General features: G+C 43.1%; 1 protein-coding gene across 1 annotated transcript in view; it reads left to right on the forward strand.

The window, feature by feature from the left end:
* JHY (junctional cadherin complex regulator) overlaps positions 1-24,314 on the forward strand; it is a 36,362-nt gene that overhangs the window by 6,297 nt on the left and 5,751 nt on the right. The window contains exons 3-5 of the mRNA XM_033172351.1: positions 2,163-2,667; positions 18,551-19,224; positions 21,126-21,414. Of these exons, the coding sequence (XP_033028242.1) occupies positions 2,163-2,667; positions 18,551-19,224; positions 21,126-21,414 (1,468 nt within the window). The remainder of the gene's footprint in view (positions 1-2,162; positions 2,668-18,550; positions 19,225-21,125; positions 21,415-24,314) is intronic.

A 24,314-nucleotide genomic window follows, 5' to 3' on the forward strand; every position in this document is an offset into this window, starting at 1 on the left:
CAGTAGTGGCTGAGAAATAAAGGGTTGTACCCAACTCCTCAGAGTAGGCCCTTAGAAATTAAGGGACCTAAATTAGTCGTGTGAATTAGTGTCAGAGAGTCTGCTCTGAGTATGACTAACTTTGGCTGCATCCCTGAGTAACAGACATTGAAAGCTCCTGGTTCAAATTTTACCTCTGCCATGAACTTGTGCGGTCTTACACAAGCCTTTTCTCACTCTCGCTTAGAGATGTGAAGGCCCGGAAAACCCCCGGAAAATTTCATTTTTTAAAAACGGGTTTTTTTCCCTGAAGCCTTTTTTGTTTGTTTTTTCCAAAAAATTGAAAAAAATGTTTCAATCCGAGCAAACATTCAATTTTTAGAAGTCCATAATAACTGTGATAATGACAGACACAACAGAGTAGATGCAGAAGCAGAGACTGAAACTGATACTGATCATTACAGCTCAGAAAATGATTCTGATTAAATTTCATGCCCATTCATTGAAATTTAGTCCCACTTCCGTCTTCAGTTCTTTTTATGAGAATTTTTTTAAAATACTGTGGAGAGGAAATATGAATAATTGTTACTTCTGGATTTTTTAAAATTGTTTTGTGAAGTTTTTTTTGTTGTTGTTCCACATAAACTAGTAAACAGTTCAGGAGATTGATGCTCCATTTGTTACAAATGCAAATAAATATTATTTTAAAAGTAAATTCTGTTTGTAATAATTGTTTGGATATACTATATTTTTAATATGCTAGTTGTGATAATTTTATGCCCATTAAAATTGTCCATAGTTATATTTTATGTTTCTAAAGTTACAGAATGACTTTCTATCTGGAAGAGAAAAAAGAAGTGCTAATGTAGCATTTTTTTCAATTTTTCCAAAAAAAAAGTTTTTTTCCAGGAAAAAAAGGGAAAAAACCCGGCTTTTTTTCCAAGCTTCAAATTTTCCAGAAATTTTACATCTCTACTCTCGCTCAGTAATATGGATTTTTTTAAAAGATTCTTTTGCAAGACAAGAGGACATTGCTTGTGTGAAACCAGGGATGTTTTTGGGGGAGCAGATCTTCCGGAATTCACCAGCCCCTTACCTGGTGGAAATCCAATATGTAGAATATCGCAGACTCCTCACAGCAGCAAGATTAAACGTCCTGGAAACAGAGGTCCTGTTGGGAAGATATAAGGGAGTCCCATATGCTCTGAGGGTCTGTCCCTGTGCCTCGGGAAAGGTTGAATCAACCGAACACATTCTCCTGACCTGCCCATTTTATGTTGCTCTTAGACAGAAACTGATAGCTCCACTCTTAGGCCACCTTAGCCTGGTAGATGGAGAATGTCAGGTTTCGTTTTTGCTGAATAATTTTACTGGCACCACAACTTTTGAGGTGGCCAAATTTCTTTTTTTGGCCCTTAAACAGCGTAAGGTCAAAATCGATGGTATCGATATGGGTTTTTATGTATAATTTACTTTTACTGTATGTTTTAGTGTAAACCCCTCTGAGTTGTCTCAGGTTTTTAAAATTTGTATGGATGATTGTGTTCTGACTGACGGTCGAATAAATTGTTATTGATTGATTGATTGATAAAAGATTCTTTAAATTTCAGAACAGTCTAAAGAAAGTATACTGCTTCACACAGCACATGATTAAACTTTGGAATTCCTCTCCACAAGAGTTAGTGATGGTCACCAACTTGGAAGGAAATGAAAGGCTGCTAGCCAGGGTGGTTGTGCTCCACATCAACAGTTGGCCTGATCCAGCAGAGCTTTCCTGATGCTATATTCTTCTGTCCCCTTTCCTAAAAACTTCAAAGCAGTACTAGCTGCACAGGACATAAGGTGCTGGAGGCTGGCTGCCGGAGACCTTGATTTGAGATGCACACAGACCACCGTTGCCTTTTAACAAGTGAATTTTAGTGTCTGGTGGTCACCGGCTGCTGTTTAACAAAAAAATGGAACAATTGTTTCAAGTGACTATAGATACCTGTAAGTTGCTTTCTGGTTGTCACAAAAACCATAACCTGCCATTGTAAGCACTAACACACCCAGTTATATTCCTTGCATCTGAAGCTTGAAATTCTTTTAACAGCTTAGGGCCCATGGCTGGGATTGTAAAATAAGAAGCCTTTGAAAACGATGCTTTTCTTGATCAAAACCTCCTTTTCGTTTGTTCCTTTTAGTAACGAAAAGGAAACGGTGGACAGGTATTCAGAGCTGAGATATAATCCCAACTGGAAGAAGGATAAAAAGGCAGCAGGCTTTGTCGAATTAGATGGCTCTCCCCCAGAGGAAGACGAAGACTTGCCCGTTCTCTCCCTCGATTCAAATGGCAGCCCTTCCCAGTTCAGATTCATATACAGGCATCGTCAGCACCAGGAAAGACCACAAAACAGACCACCTGTGCTTGACAGGGAGCTCTTGAACTCTTGCGATCAGCCTGCAAAGGTCAGCAATGGATCTTGTGGTTTGTATAACAAGGAACAGGAAGTTGTCGTTCTTTGCCATTATAACAGCTGTTCCAGTATACACAGCGACAGTTCTTCTACTCAGATGAAAGAGTTTAAACCGAGGCCTGAGAAGGACTTCGTAGAAAAGAACAAGCTCACTTTAGGACTGGCGATCCAAGAGAACAATTCTTATCTTCAGCGCCATGGTAAAAAGCAAAGGGAAGACCATGAAGGAGAGGTAGGCGAATGACCTCTGCTTAGAACATTCTGACAGCACTTAGAAATTATTTACATGCCAATGTGTTCAAAGTACTTCGTGTCTCAGATTTTATTTTCTTTAATTTGTACTGTGTGCAATGCAATACTTGCAAACCATCCAATAAAATGAGGGTTTGCGTTGCATGAAGTTGCCCCGTTAAGCAGCTTATTTTTTTATTTTTATTTTTATCACTTTGTATTTCATAACAACGTTTTTAGAATGTTGTAAGCCTCCTGGGGGGACCCAGGTGGCGCTGTGGGTTAAACCACAGAGTCTAGGGCTTGCTGATCAGAAGGTCGGCGGTTCGAATCCCTGCCATGGGGTGAGCTCCCATTGCTCGGTCCCAGCTCCTGCCCACCTAGCAGTTCGAAAGCACGTCAAAGTGCAAGTAGATAAATAGGTACCGCTCCAGCGGGAAGGTAAACGGCGTTTCCGTGCGCTGCTCTGGTTCGCCAGAAAGCGGCTTTGTCATGCTGGCCACATGACCCGGAAGCTGTCTGCGGACAAACGACGGCTCCCTCGGCCTATAGAGCGAGATGAGCGCCGCAACCCCAGAATCGTCTGCAACTGGACTTGACTGTCAGGGGTCCCTTTACCTTTAAGCCTTCTGGAGTCCCAGCTTGGGAGAAAGGTGAGATAGAAATACAGTAAAGAAATACATTAGCACCAGGACTTCCACCAGGTGGGGTGCAGGGTTATGAACATATTTTTGAGACGGGGGTTACCTGGGAGTAAATCCGGTTGAACTCATTGCGACTTGCTCTTGAGTAGACGTGTATAGGATGGCACAGTGTTGATTTATGTGGCAGATGACGTAGATATGCTTGCATATTAAAAACATGCATTGACTGTGAAAAGGATTTCTCAAATCAAGATACAATCTAGGCAAAATGAAATCCTTTTCACAGACGATGCTTCCACCCCTACCCACTCCCAAATCGGACATTTCCTTGAAGGATGCTCTACATTACATTAGTCCTAATCTCCAGAACTTGACATAAACTTCTTCAAACACTAGGGGGCACTGAATGAATGCTTTAATGATAGTTGGGAGTCCTGGCAATTTCTTTCCCTGACAGCAATATTTGGAAATGCAGATTTTGCATATGGGATTCATCTGGGGCAAATATTGCTCACTTTGAAGGAAGGAACATAAAGGATGTGTTGATGTGCTGATTTTTCTATATTTGCCACCACTGCAGAATTGGGAATATGTGTGCCGTAGCCTAGAGTCATGCCACCCTCCAGATTTTACCTTTAAGCACCATCTTTCCTTGAAGAATGTGCCACTGTTTCCAGTATAGCAGGTCTTTATTTTTGAAATGTGAAAAGTGATTATAATAATATGTGGTTCAGTCTGTTTAGGGCTGCAGCTTTAGCAATTACGCAGCAAATTTCAAATGTACAAACACTTTTTCTGAATAATCTCCCATAGCAAGAAGGACCCACATTTGGAACACCACTGTTTTTGCTTTCATTGGTGCACCTCCCAGTAGGCCATTATTAATAATCCCATTTTGCAGGTGGGAGAAGCTGAGGCTGAGAGAATGACTTGCCTGGGGGCACCTAGTGAATTCACGACACAGGCAGGATTCAAACTCGGGGACCACTTCATTTGTAATTTGGTCTTTCATGGCCCCACCCTATGCACGCTTACTTGAAAGTAAGTCTCACAGAATTCAGTAAGCCATGCTGCCAAGTAAGTGTGCAAATGTTTCTTTATGCTTACGAAGCATTAGGACAGGGTGGGTGATTCTGGACTACAACTCCCATGATCCCAGGCCACTGGCCATGTTGGCTGATGCTGATGGGAGTTGTAGTCCCTCTATCTGGAGGGCCACAGGTTCTCCATCATTGAATTAAGGTGTGAAATTGATATGGTTTCTTTCTTCCTTTCCCACTTCCTTTTGCATTATAACTATTTGTAATAAATAATAATAATAATAATAATAATAATAATAATCCTACACCCGTTCTCAATACTTCTTGGTTAAAATACTTCCAGAGGTTTAAACGCAAGAGTAGTTTGAATTCTTCTGGGTTGATAGCATGCCTCTAACATTCTAATGACTGGTATAGTCAAACCTATTCAAAAGAATTGAATTATTGATCTAATGCAGAGGGGAAAGCACCCAGAAGTAAATAACTGGCAATGTGGAATGATGATAAGTGTTGGTGTGGAGAGAGAGAAATTACCTACCAACAGATTTCACTTGAATACTTTGTGGTTTGTACGTATTTAGCAATCAACTCAATGGAGCTATGTTTCTTGGGATTTCAAAGCAATTAATACTGTTAGCCTCTGGAAGTTAAACCTTGGCATAACATAATGCCACCTTAATTGGTACAGAGTTTCAGCAAAACCTATTCTAAGGAAATACATTTGTTGTTTGCTGGTTCAAGGTAGCAGTTAAAAGAATGAGCTTTCCTTTGGCATGTTTCTGTGCAGCCCTCAAACCACAGACAAAGTCAGCGGAACCCATAAACAGCTGAATCTAAGAAGAATTTACTGCAGAGCAGTTGACGAGATCTCCAGATTGTATCTTGATTCACCGGTTTGTCGAAGCCAACTTAAAAATAAGGGATTTCTCATGCTTGGCAGCTTATGTGTCCCTTAAGAAAAGTATTAGCTTGTGAAACAATATAAATACAAATGTAAACAATAAAAATAAAATCTTAGATTAGCTTCACAAGGGGATTTTGTATTTTCAACCTCTTTCATGGTAATCTGGCTACAATATGTGTCTATTTCACACAAGTTTCTTCCCGACTCAGTTTCAGGTGCATTTTTATGTACTATTTTGCTGAAATATTTTGCACTGATCTTTCTGTTAACAGCGCTGGCTCCCTCTTTCACTGTTTATGGGTCCCATGGATGTTGTCTGTGGTCTTGCCTTTGTGGACCCTATAAATAGTAGACAATTCCCCCCCCCAACCGCCTTCGGCTCCTACCATTTGCATTGGGAGGGAGACTTCCAATAGCACTAACAGATCTTTGCCTCTAACCACTCTCCTGGAATTCCGTATGGAAAAGTGAGCATAGCTAGCAGAGAAGAGATAAATTGCTTGGTCCCTCTTCAGCCAACTTGGTAAAAGGCTATCTTTAATTTATTTTACTAGCCTTCTAAGAAGTTAATAGTGTGTGCACCCTCTCCTCTGCATCCAGCCTGAAAACCACAGTCTACTTAGCCTAGATTCTCCTAACAAGCCCCATCCTTAGCCTTAGATTCTCCTAACAAGCCCCATCAAGCAGAGGCCCTACACAAGGACTTCCGCTTGTGCAATCGGGTTTTCCTCTGCCTGTGCACCTCCCAAAATTGGCTTTAGGGGATGTCGGGAGAGTGTCTGGAGCAGTGCGCAGGGAGAAGAGGGTGGAATTGTCCTGTCTGGCAAGGCAAAATGGAATGTTTGTCATGGCGCAACATTAAATCCCACCCTTAGTAACATTTGGGGGCTTATTTCCAAGGCGGCACTCATGGGAACTTACTTAATTTGTTAATTGCAGCTGCAGAGTGGGGGCAGGGTTTTTTGTTTGCTTGCTTCCTTTTGGACCTGCTGGGAGGAAAGGGTTAATCCATCATCTGCTCCAAATCTGGGCTTTCATCAGCTGCTATTTACACCGGGGAGGGGGCAGATAAACACAACATTAAACCACATGTAATTTGACCTTGAGTATCCCCCTGAAAGATGCACATCTAAAAGAATGTAATGTGCAAAGCAGCCTTAAGATTAGGTTATCTTGGAACAGTTAGCGGGGAAAGCTATATAAATGCTAATTATAATTATTGTTGCTGCTCCCGTTGTTGTTAAATGGGTATACATCTGCGCCAGGCTGTACAAATCTGGGCTGAAGTGAATGTTTCCCTCGTTCAGATCGTATTTTCTAAAGCATCAACTTCTTTTGCAGTGCTGCCTGATTCCCTAAGAACCCGATGATGAGTTTCTTTGAGCGCGAGAGAGAAGTAGCGGGGCCTATCTAGCGGAGCTGTGCTCATACTGAGTTTCTTTTCCTCCCTGTAAACCCCTTACTTCAAAGCGAGGAACATAATGTACGGTTTTTTAATGGCTCTAGACCAAGGCACTCAGACTCTCTGTGCACTGTGCCTTACCTCCGTGTAAACACCTAATCAAGATTGCCTGCGCTCCAACAATAGCAGCCAAATGCAATTCGAGAACCACAAGCCTTTGAAGTCCTCCCTGCAAAGGCCGGTTTTCTAGTCCGGGATAATGACATCTCATGATTGCTGCCTTTGTTGTATCTTTTCAGCAGAGAAGCAATTACGGGCCTCAATTTAACAGAATAGACATTACACAGCTTATGATGCTCAAAATGCAATTTCATTTGATCATTTTCTCAATTTGATTGGCATTAATAGAACAGTTCGCTTCCAAAAAAAAAAAAGAAGAAGGAAGGAAGGAAGGAGAGTGGGTCGAAGTTCTGTCCTGTTCTTCTTTCAAAGAGATAATGCAGAAGCATTCTCTTACCTGCCTGGCGCACTGTGCATCTTGTGGTGCTACCAAAACATTTTTTCTCCCAGCAGCAAAAATCTGTCTGTCTCCATTTGTTCTGGAAGAGCTGAGCTCTCGGGTGGCTTCTCAATATTTCTAAACCGCCCTATGGTGCTGTGAGGGCTGATAGGCTCAGCCATTAATTAGTACTTGGATCAATGTGACTCAGCGAGAGGATTGATTACATGAGCTGAAGACCCCTGAAAGTTATGGTTCTGAATTTCCCTTGGTTTGATATGGCTGCCCAGCTGCAAAGTGCTGTCTGCCTTCCTGGAGCAGCAAAGGCAAATGGGGTTAGGCCACCAATGGCTACGCCATTGCTCCTTTTGGGTCATTCTCAGCTGCATGCTATGTTTGATCAACACATTATTTCTACCCATAGCAGGACCTCACTAAGCATGCTTTATATCAGGAATAGCCAACAGGGCGCCCTCCAGATATTGCTGAACTGCAACTCCCATCAGCCCCCAGCCAGCCTGACCAGGGGGGTCAGGGATTAACAGCGGTTGTAGTCCTAAGAACATCTGGAGGATGGAACGTCTCCCAGGACAGCACCATGGAAGGGCATTTTGCTGTACCAACTTCCTTATTTATTCAGACACAAACACGTTAATTACTGTACAGCTACAGTTCAGGCAGGACCTAAATGAGAGGTGGGGGGGCAGGGGACTGTAATTAATTTAGCCTCCTCCTTAGAGTGTAATGCAAAAAGGGATTGGAACAATACGAGGCTTAAAGGGCTCATTTGGTCTCGTGCTCTTAAAATAAAAGAGAAATGCAGTGGTAATGCCTGCAATTGAAAGAGGAGTAAGGATTTGCAAGATTAATAATTAGGGGCATGTTTAAAGGAGCAGCCAACTCATGCTGTAGATAAACAGACTGTGGCCCAAACCACCTCACATGGGGGGGGGGAGAAGGGGCAAATGTCTGTTCCCCATTCGTTGTTTGTTTAAAGCATCTTCATCTTGTTCTTCAGTAAAAAAAAAAAAAAGGCTTACAAATGTCACTGATGAAATTGTCTCGACCCTCAGGCTTACAACCTAAAAGTCATGACATAAAAGGAAAAGAGACTCAGGAGGGAGAAGGGGGCAAACAAGTGCTGATTCTTAGGTTGAAATCCACCCCACCACCTTATTCTGGGCTGTTGGGCAGCATAACAAAATAGGAAGCTGCTTTATACTGAGCCAGGCCCATTTGCCATTCAGCTCAGTATTGTCTACACTGGCCGGCAGCTGCTTTCCGGGATTTCAGATAGGAGTCTCTCACAGACCTACCTGGGGAAGGTCAGGGATTGAACCTGTTTATTTTATTTTTAACAAAATTTATATACCGCCTGATTGTAAAAAAGCAAACAAACCTCTAAGCAGTTTACAACAATATAAAAGAAAACATTAAAAAGTATTGGTAAAAGTTTTTTTTTTCATGGTATTACATGTTGTATTGTCCCATCTATTCGGCCTTCAGGGATGCGATGTTACAAACTATTCCCAAATCAATAGTCAACTCTGAGGACCAAGTAAAGTTTTTGTTGGTGGACGCTGATCCACGGATTTCTCACGTGGTAGTGGTCTTTGTGGTGAAGGCTATGAAAACTAGGGTATGGTTCTTGGATGAAATGGTGAGGTCCCTCCCATTGCTCTCCTAACCTGTTGCTGTATCTTCTTTCCTGAATGGTGGGGTTTTTTTGGGTAGTTTCCTTTGCTGGGACAGCATGGCATGAATTTTAGCTTATTTTTTATAATTTCATCGTTTATCTTTTTAATAATGTTTTATGGTATTTTGTGTAAAGGCATGGACCTCACAAATTTAATAAACTTGTAACTTGTTTTTCATGGTATGGGAAACTTTCAAAATATGATTGAAATCAGCGGTAGCAAAAAATAAATGAAGCACGTATAACTTCTGCCTATGAGTTTCTACATGCAAAGCAGATGCTGTACCACTCAGCTAAAGCATTTCCCCTTACAGTATCCCTTCCTTTGCTTCTGCCGGCTCAGCTGGCTTTTGAACGGGCAGGAGGCATGCTCGCAGTACCTCTGCCAGTGGAGTCTGGCAGAAGGCCCTGAAATGGAGTGTTCTTAGCATGGGACTGCACCAGCTCAGAATCCGATGGGCCCTGAGCTGGTCTCGCAACTGGCACTGGCCAGCATCAGACACAGTCCGGGCCTGATCACTGTGCAGCGGTGGACCTTGGGGGTCTCAAATTTCAGCAGCACCCTGTATGAAGCTAAAATTCAGTGCCCCACTGCCTCTCTCTCCTTTCATTCTACATCATAGTTGTGGCGCCCCCCCTGTGGCACCTCTGAGACTCCGTGCCCAGTGCAACCAAACCAGTCGTTCTCCCTTGAATCCACCTCGGCACTGTGCCCCTGCTTGCCCCTGACTCCATCACTACCACTGTAAAGTGGCCAATTTTGCAGATGCAGCACAGAGCCTTGGCAGCAGGGAGTTAAGATCAGAGTTGGGGGAGAAATTCAGTTCAGTTCTCTTTCAGAGGTAAACCCGCATCATTCTCGCTTTCTGAAGCCATACCCAGACTGAAACTCTGCTATCCTCTGCAATTCGCCCTTCACCTAATTTTGTAACACTGTTCTCCAACCAAACAACGTGTATAAAATTGCATATATTTGGGCACAGGTAGGTAGCCGTGTTGGTCTGCCGTAGTTGAAAGAAAATAAAAAAAAAAAATCCTTCCAGTAGCACCTTAGAGACCAACTAAGTTTGTTATTGGTGTGCATGCACACAAAAGCTCATACCAATAACAAACTTAGTTGGTCTCTAAGGTGCTATTGGAAGGAAATTTTAATATATTTGGGCAAATGTTGAATGTGTGAAGGAGAGCTATCACAGGATTGGTCATCTGCCATGGATGCTTTAGTTGAGATGCCTGAATTGCTGGGAATTGGACTAGATGACTCTCAGGATTCCTTCCAACTCTATGATTCTATGAATATTATTATTATTAATTCAATTTATATACCACCCTATACCCAGAGGTCTCAGGACGGTTCACAAGAAGACCACAACATATAAAATCAAACCAAAAGCAATAACCCAATAACACACCCCCCCCCAAAAAAGCCACAATTTAAAAGGGTGTTGGATGTCGATAAGATCAACCAAAGGCCTGGTTAAAAAGGAATGTTTTTGCCTGCCGCCTAAAGGTGTGTAATGAAGGCGCCAGGTGAACTTCCCTGGGGAGAGCATTCCATAGATGGGGAGCCACTGCAGAGAAGGCCTGTTCTCTTTTTGCCACCCTCCGGACCTCTCAAAGAGGAGGCACACGAAGGAGGGCCTCAGAAAATGATCTCAGGGACCGGGTAGGTTCATATGGGAAGAGGCGGTCATGCAATTGTTGACTCTTGAATCAACATTCAAATTCAGTACTTTTCAACTGGGTCACTTTCACCCATGAAAATCTCTTCAGAGTGCATACCTTCCAACATTTCTTCGATGAAAATGGGGACATGTTGCTGTTGTTGTTGTTGTTGTTGTTGTTGTTGTTGTTGTTTTGCCCCTGAAAAATAGGGACACTTGGAGGGTCTGTGAGTGTTCTGATGGATGCAATGGGGCAAGTGGTATTGTGTAGGTGAGCTCCGTCCCTAATCTGTCCACATTTTTTAAAACGGTATTTCGAGAGCCCTTGTATGTATAGCTGTATCTGGCAAAGACTCTCCCCATATGATGGCTTTGAGAAAGGCCATTTCTCTCTCTCTCTCTCTCTCTCTCTCTCTCTCTCTATCTCTCTTTTAGTTGGATTGTGTGCTTGAGATTATGCTGGAACCTCTTGAACATACTGTTTTGAGTTTCCAGCTGCCTGCTCTTTAGGATACAAGCCAAGGAGGAATGTTATGCTGCGACAGTAGAGCGATGCAAGTTTTTCTTTGCTGAAAAGTGAATTTTTAATTCCCCCTTCTTTTTTTTCTTTTTACAACACCACTCAATGCACCCAAGCAGGAAAGCGATGGCCAGCTCACCGCTTGCCTCCGTCTCACGCCAAGACTGTAGGGCTATAAGCAAGATTTGGCTCTGCATATAAACACTAATCACTAGAGAAAAGGTCCGGCTAACAGGTTATCGTCTTGTCACCAGGAGCTTGGATTCCCTAGTGCTAAAGCTTTCACTAAAACATTCTGCTCTATATGTGACTTAATACCTACCATTAAGCAGTTATTCTGAGTGCATACACTCTGTCTCCAATGCAAGTGTTGCACACAAAGGAACCCTGGGGAGGCTGGAGGATGAAATGGAGGAGTTCAGTGCGGACAAAGATTAAATGGATTGAGAATGGCTTTGTGCGTTACCTCTGGGGAGTCCAGCGTCTCACCTCATGAGGAGTGGCACCTGAGGCCTTAACTGGAACTTGATGAAGCTTTAACTCCCGCCCGCCCCCAATCCATTTGGAGTTTGATGGTTCTTTAAAATGGCGACGGAGACCTCTTACCTCCTATTCAGACATTGACTCAGCCAGAGTCAGCCGTGCCATTAGGCAAAGTGAGTCAGGCACCTCAGGCGGCAGTTGCAGAGGGGGCGGTGAGTGAAGAGAGCTGTTTGTGTGCTACATAGCCTGCCTGTGGTCTGCCTTCGCTTGCCTGTTGCCCTTGAATGAGGCCCTCTATTATTATTATTTTTAAAATATTTTTTATTCCTTTTATAAGATATCTCTATATATAAATGTTCAAGATGGGTGCGCGGATGCGAAGGCCTTACTCTGTAACCGCTTGACCGATTGCCTTCAAATTTGGACACAACATTCCTCGGCCACATGGGAAGGTTCTTAGCTATCTAGATTGCAAAAATATCACACCTTTCCCAGGTAAATCCATGAATTTGTGAGAAAAAAACACACCACCCTCCAGTGGACGTTACCAGCAATAACACAGTATAGCCGTCTCAGCCGCCTCCCCCTCTTCTTCGGACGTCACTGCCATCATCCAATACAAAGGCAGATCGTCGGAAGACATTGCTGCCCACCCGCGGACCAGCAAAGCTCCGTTTGCGAGCTGGCCTCTCCCACCGCAAGAAACAGCAACTTTCCGGCGGCCCCTCCACGACCAAGCCGTCGGCCATTTCCGAGCTGGCTTCTCCCACCACAAGAAGCAGCAACTTTCTGGCGGCCCCTCCAAATCCCCGTCCAACAGAAATAAACATCAACACGGACTGCAAACATGCAACACTTCAGCAAAATAAGGTCTGGCAAACCATGCATTTCCTCTTTTCCACCATACTTCCTTTTCAATTACAACAATTCAGCCATGGCAAAGCGTGGCCAGGTCAGCTAGTAGAACATAAAACACAAATTCAAAAAACACAAACAAAACACAAACAATTCTTATATCAACTTCACATTTTCCGTTTAACATCTTGGTGGGACTTCCCCCAACCTCCCCTTCCTGGGTTTCATTGCGACTCATCTTTATGCAGTTTCATCATTTCATCATTAATTCATTAACTTATTTCATTACCTATTAATTTGTTACCCAATGTAATTTCTTTTAATCATTTATTATCATTTTAACCCTATTTTCTACCAGAAACCTCTAAATACTTCCCTAGAATTTCAAAAATTTCAAACATTACAATATTTCTTCAAATATATTTTAAATTTCTTCCAATCTAGCTGTGCCGCTTCCTCCCACTGGTCACGCAGTCTCGCTGTCAGCTCGGCAAGTTCCATAAAGTCTTATCATTTTCATTTGCCATTCTTCCACTGTTGGTATCTCTTGGTTCTTCCAGGTCTTTGCAATTAATAGTCTAGCTGCTGTTGTGGGATACAAAAAGAAAATTTTCTCCTTTGGGGGGATTTCCTCCCCTATAATTCCCAAAAGAAAGGCTTCTGGTTTCTTTAAGAAGGTGTCTTTTAACACATTTTTCATTTCATTATAAATCCTTTCCCAGAAGTCCTTTATTTTGGGGAACATCCACCACATATGGAAAAAAGGTTCCTTCCTTCTCTTTGCACTTCCAACATTTGTTATCTAATGTATGATACATTTTAGCAAGTTTTACCGGGGTTAAATGCCATCTGTACATCATTTTCATCATATTTTCTTTCAAAACAGTACATGCAGTAAATTTTATACCTTTCTTCCACAACCTCTCCCAGTCTTTCAACATTATATTGTGCCCAAAGACTTTAGCCCAATCAATCTTAACTGATTTCACTTGTTCATCTTTCGTGTGCCACTCCAACAGTAAATTATATATTCTAGGGGGGGGGATTTACACTTAGAATCCAATAATTCTGTCTCCAATCTGGATTTTTCTGTCTGGAAACCTGAGTTTTTACTGTCTGTTTTAAACATCTCATTGATCTTATGGTACTGTAACCAATCAGTCAACTTGTCTCTAAGCTGATCATATGGTTTTAACTTAAATTTATTATCTTCTTCCATCAATACATCACTGTACTTCAAACAATTAGATTCCATATTTAACCTTTTCCGCACTTTGGCTTCCAAAGGTGAAATCCACCTGTGTGTCTTACTTGCTAAAAGATCTTTATATCTAATCCAAACCTTAAACAATGCTTTCCTGATTATATGATTTTTGAAGCCTCTGCGGGCCTTTACTTTATCATACCATAAGTATGCATGCCAACCAAACAGATTATCAAAGACTTCCAAATCAAGCAAATTGGTATTTTCAAAAAAAAACAACAATCTCTTAGCCAGCAAAACGCAGCTGACTCAAAATATAACTGGCAGGGAGAAGCCACCTCTTTCTTTCACATCTGTTAGTAGTTTAAACTTAATCCTCGGTTTTTTCCCCTGCCAGATAAACTTGGAAAATACCTTTTGCCATTCCTGAAAGCATTTCACATTCTCAATTAGTGGCAGTACCTGAAACATGAATAACATCTTTGGCAATACCTTGGTTTTACTCTTATTCAGTTTTAGACCTGCAAACTGGCCAAATTCTTGTATCAAATCCAGTGCTCTACTTGCACTGGATTCCGGTTCTTGAAGTGTCAGCACCAAGTCATCTGCAAAGGCTTTTAATTTGTATTGTTTTGACCCTGCTGTAATACCTTTTATCTCCTCATCCTGCCTAATCATATTCAGGAGTACCTCCAGGACTGAAATAAACAACAGGGGAGAAAGTGGGCATCCTTGCCTGGTACCTTTTTCAATTTTAAATTCTTCTGATACCACATTATTAACAATTATTTTTGCTTTTTGTTCAGAATAAATCGCATCAATACCATTTAAATTTTTTTGGCCGACCTCCATATTAAGCAGATTCATCTTCATAAAATTCCAAGACACATTATCAACGGCTTTCTCTGCATCTATGAACATTAAAATAGTTTTACAATTCTTTTTAGATTCTAGCATTTCCAAAATATCCACAACATTTCTGACATTATCTTTCATATGTCTTCCAGGTAGGAAACCTGCCTGGTCTTTATTTATAAATTCCTTCAAAACTAGTTTCAACCTTCTTGCTAGAATATTAGCAAAAAAAAAATGTAATTCACATTAAGTAAGGAGATTGGCTGGTAATTCTTCACCTGAGCTCTGTCTGTGTCAAGTTTGGAAATCAGAGTAATGAAAGCGTCTTTCCAGGTCTCGGGCGCCTGGCCCCCCCTTAAAATTTTATTACACACATCCAACAATGGTTGGATCAACCAATCCTTCAACGTCTTATAGTACTTGGATGTTAAACCATCTAGTCCTGGAGCCTTCCTGATTTCCATCTGGCTTATTGCCGTCTCCACTTCTTGTGTAATTATCAAGTCATTAAGTAGGGTCTTCTTATCCGTGGGAATCTTCTGCAAACCATTAGATTTTAGAAACCATTGTATTTTAGCTTTATCTTCTTTTTCCTTCATGTAAAGCAGTTTGTAATATTTCTGGAAATTTTTCCTGATCTCTGCAGGATTCTCAATGTGTCTTCCATCCACCACAATGCGAGTTGCAATATTTTCCTTCTGTCTCTTCTTAAGTTGCCAGGCCAAAGGTTTGCCACATTTGTTTGCTGATTCAAAGGTCCTTTGTTTCAACATTTTAATCTTCCACTCAATTTCCTGATTGATAATTGATGAATATTGTGATTGTAATATCTTAATGTCCTTTTGAATCTGTGAATTTTTTGGATTGGCCCTAGGCCCTCTATTATTGCCACTGTCAAAGTCAGATTAACCCGCCCGCCTGGTTGGCTTTTGTACATGGAGATGGGGGAAGGTGCCATCCTGTCCTTTGCATGGAGGAGCAAAACACCTTGGACCAATCCTTGAAGCAGCCGATTGATCTTTTACCCTCATCACTGCGAACCTAAAGCAATGTTTGATGTGGGCACAGAACGGGAGCCCATTCCCCAAAAGGCTAAATCGGGCAGTTCTACCCCTAGGAAAAAAGAGGTGAGCTTAAGATAGGAACATAAGGTGAGCCTACTGGATCAGGTCAATGGCCCATCTAGGCCAGCATCCTGTCCTCTTGGTGGCCAACCAGATGCCTGTGGGGAACCTGCAAACTGGGCATGAGTGCAGCAGCTGATATTTAGAGGCATCCTGCCTTTGACAGAGGAGGTACAATGCTGGTATGATTCAGACTCTTCTAATATGGACGTTTGCATGAAGAGCACACAGAGCACACATTAAGTTTCATGGCACGGTGGCAGAAGCAGCATGCCCCCCTCCCGATGCCTCAGGTCAGTCCTCGATTTGCTTCATCTTGTTGCCTTTTCTAAACACAAGTGTTGCATCTCTTTCGTAGGGCTGTTGGAGAATTAAAGGAACTTTGGCTCATCAATTATACCTGGGCAGGTTGTAGCTCAGTGGTAAGGCATTCGCTTTGTGCACAGAAAGTCCCAGATTCAACCAGTGGGATCTCAGGATAGGGCAGGGAAAGGCTGCCAGTCAGAGTAGACAATATTGAGCTGTGTGGACCACTGGTCTCACTCACTATAAGGCAGATTCCCTATGTTCATCTGATTAAATTTGAATATGGGCAAAATGAAGAGTTCTGAAGCAACTTCCCTTATTTTTAGACACATATGTGTCATTTAGTAAGTATCATCTTCAAAGAGGCATGTTCTCTTTTATGGATGAATATGAAGAATTTCCCTCTTTTTTCTTTTCTTTTCTTTTCTTTTCTTCTTTTTTTTTGGAATCCTATGTCTAGAGCCTCTATTAAGGTCCAAGGATTGCATACTCCTGGGGGTGGTAGATGGTTAATGGAGGGCCCTGGGTAGAAGACACGGAATAGTACCGGTACATCTCCCACCCAGGGTGAGAGTCTGGGAAGGGAAAGGAAAGATCCCAGGTGAGAGCTGGGAGGAGCTGCTGTCCCTCTGTGGGTGGTAAGGGCTAAGAATTACTTACTAAGAGGAGTCTGTACTTTACTTTTTCTATTTGTGTTTTTTTGTAGTTCCTATTTTATTGTATTATGAAAAACTTTAATAAAAATCTCCCAGGAAAAAACGATTTGCCTTTTAACATGGCACTGACCATCTGTCAGTTTTACAACTGCATGTACTAAAAAGGGGGAGGGGATTACGAATCTGCTGACTGACTGATTAATTAATTAAGTTTGAAAGAAGTAAAATAGCTTATTAGTCTAACATTGTTTGGTCTAATGTTGCTGTTTGGTGATTTTGACATTATTGTGCCATAATAAATTTGTTACTTTTTAGGGTGCCCCAAGACTTCATTTTTTTTAACCCTGGAGTTTTTGCACTTATAATTATCCCCGAGTCTTCTTCATTTTAATGTCAGGCCTCCTAAGGGAGGGGGGTGTTTGTTTCTAAGGAAGATTGTACCAACACATTGCTGCCTTGTTTATTTTAGGATGCAGTGGGGCACAATTGACTGATGCAGAAAAAAATGTAAAACTCTTCTGAAATTGAATTATTATTATTTTTCAATTTCACATTTTTTTTTCTGAGCCTGCAAGCACTGCGCTGGAAGGCAGGCAGGAAGGGAGCAATCCCTGAACATTAAAAAGATGACCACTTACCACACATACACTTAATTTGTCCTGGTCAAACCAAATCCAGTTTGCTTCTTTTTCATGAAGTAATCGTTTTCCGCTTGTGACATATGTAGTTCGCATGAGCTGATAATCTTGCAAACGTTCCTGTGCAGAACTGGTACATCATTAGATGCAAAAATTCCATTCATTGATTGCTTACTATTTGTGTTATACTTGACGTGTACACAGCAGTTAAAGCTTGCTTACATCAGGGGTAGGCAACCTAAGGCCCGTGGGCCGGATGCGGCCCAGTCGCCTTCTCAATCCGGCCCACGGATGGTCAGCGTGTTTTTACATGAGCAGAATATGCCCTTTCATTTAAAATGCATCTCTGGGTTATTTGTGGGGCATAGGAATTCATTCATTCCCTCCCCCCCCAAAAAATAGTCCGGCCCCCCACAAGGTCTGAGGGACAGTGGACCGGCCCACGGCTGAAAAAGATTACTGACCCCTGGCTCACATGGTACTTGGAGGGAAGGCAGATGCTTTCATTTTCACTCTGGATCGAATGCAGCCAAGGTCATGAGCAAAGCATGCATTTTCGAAAAGCTATTATACTAATTCATTTGAAGATTGAGGAACCTCGGAATATTAGGGAGAGAGGGCTCATCAGTATTATCACAATTCCAAATTTTAACAGGCAGTAGTAAAGTTGGCCAAGCCTGCTCATGACCTGATGTTTCAAAGCAATGAGTCCTTGAGCACCTCAAATTTAAGGTCATAGAGTTCCACTCTCCCTATCTATCTCAGTTACAAGGTCTATGAGTTTTCCCCTCATTCCTGTTCGGATTCAATTACAGCCTCTTTGCCCATATCCCAGTGGGTAGGCATGGTTTTACTGTAGGCCTATATGAGTCTTTGTCTATTTGTATTACATTTATTTTTATTCACTTGCCCTCTTCAAGAGCTTCTCCCATTTTATCACTACAATCTGAGAGATGGTGGAATGCCCCAAAGCCATCTAACTAGCCTCTTGGCTGTCTAGAGATTTGGACCCGCGTCTCCCTGACTCAATTCCAAAGCTCTCTCCACTACAACACATTGGTATCAAATTTTATTTGATAGGTACATGCACAAAAAGGACCCATCGCCATCCAGGTTTAGGGCTGCTTTTGCATATAGTGTGATAGCCTGCATGGTATAGCAGTTGGACCAGCACTGGGTTCCAAATCCCCACTATGCTGTGGAGTTTTCACTGGGTCAGTCATGCTCTCTAAGCCTAACCCACATCACAATCCCTCCCTTGGAGAGGCTGGGATAAAGATGTCATAATAAAGAAGGGCCGCATGTGCTGCTTGCCAGCATTTTCCAAACGTGATTCTTTATGAATGCAAGATGGATATCTTGAGTTTCACGATAACTTTGTTTGCTTGTTTTAGGCTCACCCATACCAATGGCCCGAGACGGGCAGAACAGACCCAAGCCAAGCTGCACCCCTGAAAGAAAGCCCTCTCCAGCACCCATTGGGAGCCCAAGTAGAACCAAGAAGCCAGTATGGTAGATGTCACAATCTGTTAGAATTTGAGAATGCTTGCGCAGATTCCAGCTCTTATAAAGAAGTGCCTGATTCGGAGCAGGACACCAGACGATTGTTGCATCACAGGTTGCATCCAAATCCACTTGCCGCTCCTTCAGCTGCCAAGAGATCTGGTCAGGACAGCCCGTTCTCTCCAGACTCGGCCCATGTTATTCATCAGGATGGCAAGCAAAATTCCATGAATTTGACCTTTGCTAGGCATCCTCTTCAGCAGAGCTCCTACCAGAACTTCACAGGGTTTCATTCACCATGTACTGGTGAAAAGAAGAAGAAATACCAATGTGATCCTGAAAACGCTCCTGGGTCTCACCACCAGTATCCCTATAGGTGTACAGTTTCAGAGCCTCGGTCTATCGCCAGACATGGCAAGTGTTGGAACCTCGTAGGGCACAAGAGCTTTTCGGATGTCTACAATGCTGGTCTTCAGCAGCCTGTAAACAGAGAAGTTTTGTCTTGGAACCCCAGACAGATTTATACAAAGAAGACCCTCGGCAGCTATGTTTCTGGTAACTCAGAGTAAGGATGCAGGATAATCGATATTATTAAAGGAGTCAGAGAATCAGGGGAGCATTGTAGATATATACCGTATTTTTTGCTCCATAAGATGCACTTTTTTCCTCCTAAAAAAGTAAGTGGAAATGTATGTGCGTCTTATGGAGCGAATGGTGGTCCCTGGAGCTGAATTGCCCAGGGGCCAAAAGAGGATCATGCTTTTTATTTTACAAAGAGAAAAGGGGGTGTTGAAAGGACCCCGCCCAGCAGCTGATCAGCAAGAGATCGGGAGAGAGATAAGAGTCCCGGCTCCCTTTCAGCCCCGCCCTCTTGCCCAGGCCTCCATTGTTGAATGTGCTGCAGAGGGAGGTTGTTTGTTTCCCCAGCGACATGTGACTGGCTGATTAGATTATCTGTCTGGAAACCGTGGGAAAGGCTCCCTATCCTTTAGAAGCTGCAGAAATGTGAGTTGAACCCCATAAAAATGGGGCTTTTCCTCTTTGCTTTTCCCCCTTTGCAAAAAAAAGCTGCAAAACCTTTAGCTGATCCTCAAAAAACAACAACCAGGGCTTTTCCCTTTGCAAAAAAAGCTTTTAGAGGAGGAAAACCAGATATATATATATATATATATATATATATATATATATATATTCGTTTCCTCCTCTAAAAACGAGGTGCGCCCTATGGTCCGGTGCGCCCTATGGTGTGAAAAATACGGTATCTAGTACTTGCTCATTTTCTCTTGATTTGTGCCTGAAATTGCCATGAATATGGACTGTGGTCCCCAATTAGCACATAACAGATACTACCTTTTCCGCAGTATTGCCCATGTTTTTACCTATACAATTGTCTTGCAATATCTATCATCCACTGTAAGAGCTTTTTTCAGAAAAAAAATTGTTGTGCTGCTTCTAGCATTCAGCATGCATCTTTTATCTCTCTTTCACACACACACACACACACACACACACACACACAGGCTATTGTTCTTCCACTTAGCAGCCAGGTGAGTGGGGTAGGGGGGAAGGCTCACTCATTTGTTTTAGGCACAGAGCAACTTATTTGGTTATGCTATCTCATGGTACTTAAGTAGCCAGCCAAAGCCATCACCTTGACAAAGGAACTGGTTTGGCAAGCTTGCTCTTATACATTCTACCCCACCAAATACAGGATTGCAGGTTCTGAAAGGGGTTCCATCCAAACTGACCTCCCAACTCATAGCAGTTGTTGTTTTTTCAACCAGCAGTCTTCTTAACAGACTGCTTATTTCCACACTCCACTGCAGTATATATCGTGGAATCATAGAATCCTAGAGTTGGAAGGGACCCCAGAGATCACCTTGTCCAACCTCCTTCAGTACCAGAATCCAACCTCTGTTTTAAAATCACCATTGAAGGAGAGTCCACCACCTTCTAAAGAAGTCTGTTTCACTGTCAAACAGCTCTTACTGTTAGGAAGTTCTGTCAGAATCTCCTTTCTTGCAGTTGAAGCCATTGGTTCAGATTCTACCCTCTGGAGCAGCAGAAAACAAGCTTACTCCATCTTCCATGTGATAGGCCTTTAAATAGTTGAAGATGGCTACCATATCTTCTCTCAGTCTCCTCTTTTCCAGGCGAAACATACCCAAGTCCCTCAACTGTTCCTGGTTTCCAGACTGGTTTCCAGACCCTTGGTCATCTTGGTTGCCCTCCTCTGCCCATGTTCCAGCTTGTCAATATCCTTCTTAATCTGTGGTGCCCAGAACTAGACAATATACTCTACGTGGGGTCTGACAAAGGCAGAATAGAGTAGTACTGTTGCTATACCTTACCCAACTCCCAACGCATATGACTACCTAGATAGGTCTAAAAATGATTCTCCCCCTCTGCTGCTTTCAATTGTCTTCCTTTTTACTTTGTTTCCTTTTGCTTCTCTTCTTCCTTGAGGCCATCCCAGCCATCTGCTCACACCCCGGTAAGAGCCCTTTCCCCAGCCACCCGGCTCATCCAGGCGGCAGAGTGGCATCACCGAGAAATCTCTCAGCTGGCAGATGATCACCTCACTGTGAGCCAGTTCAGGGCCATGTTTCCTCCCATTATACAGAGGGGAGAGAGCGACTCGCAACTCAACATGGAGAGCTGTGAACAGACCCGCCAGCCCATTCTGAGCCGCAGCAATTCCGAAGGCTACTTGATCCAGATGGAAAAGCAGAAGGAGAGGAAGGAGAACAGGAAGGTAAGCTGGGAAGAGCATCAAGCAGAGCAGGGGTGGGTGGAAGCGGGCCTGTGGTCTCCTTCCTAGTGTTTTGTGATAGATCTGCAAGGAATTCTGGCTCTCGGTTCCTTGAGCAACAATGAAAAAGATCCCTTTCACCTCCTCCTAAATCAGTGGTTCCCACCTTTAAGAGAGGACTCTGTGTTTCCTTTTCTCTTTGTTTCTCTGTTTTTGTTTTAATTTAGATTACTTTCTTTTGTCTTACTGCATTACCCCCCCCCCCCAAAAAAAAGCTTTAATAAAATCTTACCAAAAATAAATTAATCAGTGGTTCCCAAAGTAGGTGGTAGCACCCCCCGGGGGGGGGGCAGGCAGTCACCTAGCGGGGCACAGAATGTATAAATGACTCTCAGGCTTTGAGAAGCTGGTATTACCAGAGCAAGTACACCAGTTGTTTGTTTGCTTGTTTAATAAAGCTAAATAGTTTTAATTGGATTTTGAATAAATTATTACTGATTTGAATTTTGAGTTAGTATCTTCCTTAGTGGAAGGCACTGGGGAGGAGTGCATGGACACAAAGGGACAGTGGCCCCAAAAAACTTTGGAAACCACTGTTCCAGATTATTTATTTATTTCCTAAAATTAATATACTGATTGATTGTTGTTGTGTGTGCTTTTGTTGTTTTTAAAAAATACCCACCTTAGGCTGATGAGATGTAGAAGGTATTTGGGGGCGTGGGTGGGGGGAATCAGGTGTGTTTTTGTGTCTGTGATGGGACTCCGGGAAAGGGGAGCAATTCAACTTCATTAGCATTTTGAGGCCCCGTCTGCCCTGTGCATTGAAAGCAGTATCACAACACTTCAAACATTCACAGCTTCTAATCCTGGGAGATGTAGTTTGTTAAAGATGCTGAGAGTTAATAGAAGACCCCAGCGTGGTTTAACAGTCAGCCTTTATTCCCAGGGAACTCTCATCAGCCCAATTCAAGGATGGGGAGGTTGTGGCCCTTCCAGGTGTTGCTGGGTTCCAACTCCCATCCCCCCCCCAGGAAGCATGGCCAGTGGTCAGGAGTGATGGGAGTTGTTGTCCAGGGAGGAACGGAGTGGTGCCTTTTAAGATTATGTTTGCCACCCACATTCTTTGTAAGTACTAGCAGCCCCGTCTCGTCCATTGGGGCTGGTGGTGCTGTGCGCCAGGGCACCGCCCCCCCAGGGGCGCCTCCGCAAGCCCGTCGGCATACCGGACGCCCCCTCCCCAAACCTCCCCCATGGGCGGGTGGGCGCTCGCGCGCCGGCGGCACAGCAGCTGCCACCCATGCTGCTCCCGGGCGGGCTGTGAGCTGGCCACCCAGCCCTGTCTTCGAGCGCAGCTTGCGCCGCCCGCGTTCTCCCCCGGACACATGGGGGCGCTGGAAGGATCGCCACGCCATGGCGGCAGATGTGCCTGAGATGGCCCTGAGTACTAGTTTCGTAAGGAAAGAAAATCTGCTGCCCAATTAGTTGGGGGCACATTTTCCCTCCATTAGCAAATTAATTAGGGAATTAATCCATCGTGCAATGCTGCCAACCCCACAATAGAAAAGTAGTCTTGGAAAGCACCAAAGTGTTGTGATTAAGGTCCCGTCATAAATGAGTAACATAAGCAAATTGTGACAATGGCAGCGGGAGGGTGTACTTAATTGCAAATGCCAGAGAGGGGTATTTTGTTTATTTTTAAATTTTATCCTTCTCTTTCCCACTCCCCAGAGGACTTGCTCAAAGCCGTTCCCCAATATAAATGCAATTTTTTTAAAAACAAACAAACCATGATATCCCCACTAAAGCACAAATTAGCAAACTCAAAGCAGCAGCATTAAGAACAACAGGAGCAGCACTCACGAGGAACATGACGAGGAACAGCAGAATCAAAACCTTATTGAGAAAGGAGAGTTTAAAAAATTCATTTGCTAGTATTTAATTCCTAGTATCTGTGCTAACCAATCCGTTTGCCACTTCTTCCCTGCTGCTGCATTATGAGATCTGTCATATGGAAGGATGTAGGTGCACTGTTTCACCTTTAAGCTGTTGCATCCGTAAAAAAATGTTTCAAACATAGCCATTTATATACATCAGCAGGAAGCCATGCTGCAACTCCAAGAGGGAGCCATTACCCTTGCCATGCCCATTTGCCCACCCCGCTTCCCAAGAAAATAAACTGAAACCCATCGGATGCTACAGGATTTCTGAAGCTCAAATATTCTCACAACGAACTTAACCAGGGTCCCAGTTCACTACAGCTTTGATTTTGTGGTTCCTTTTTTCAACAGCGTGTCCAGACTCCATGCAGTAGCAATTACATCCTGACACTGGGACAGGACGATTTTGAAAAATATCCTCATGCACCCATGACAAATTGTAATGTTTAAGAAGCTGGCTTCTGGCCCCAGAGCAGACAGGCTAAGCTGAAATAATTGTCCTTGAGTGATGACTCAGATGGCTCTTTGTGGATTGCTGCTTCACTGCCCCTAAGAAGGGGGTTAGCTGGATTAGAACCATAACTGCAGGGCAGATTTCCTTGCCTTTCTCTTCCTCCATATCCAGACTACCATCTATTGTTCCCTTTTTTGGATAACGGTTTTAACACGCAGGCTTCTGAAGAATTTCACAGAGGGTTGCCATTCATAATACAACCTGGCCCCCAACTTTGAGAAGTTCTCTTTGCTTGCTTGCTGGAAATGTTTACATTTTTCTCAAAGATAGCCACAACAACACCAAGTTGTGAAAATGATCCTTGACGGAAAGGGATATCAGTTTCTAATTCTAGTTTTCCTTATCAAGCTGCTGGCCCAAGTCTTCTTTCCCCCCAGCCTGTGGGTGTGACTCTCACAACTAAATTATCTGGGGCTATTATGCTGGGTGCTTCAGCAGGGGTAGGCAACCTA

This window comes from Lacerta agilis, chromosome 15, assembly GCF_009819535.1.
Source record: "Lacerta agilis isolate rLacAgi1 chromosome 15, rLacAgi1.pri, whole genome shotgun sequence".
Lineage (NCBI taxonomy): Eukaryota > Metazoa > Chordata > Lepidosauria > Squamata > Lacertidae > Lacerta > Lacerta agilis.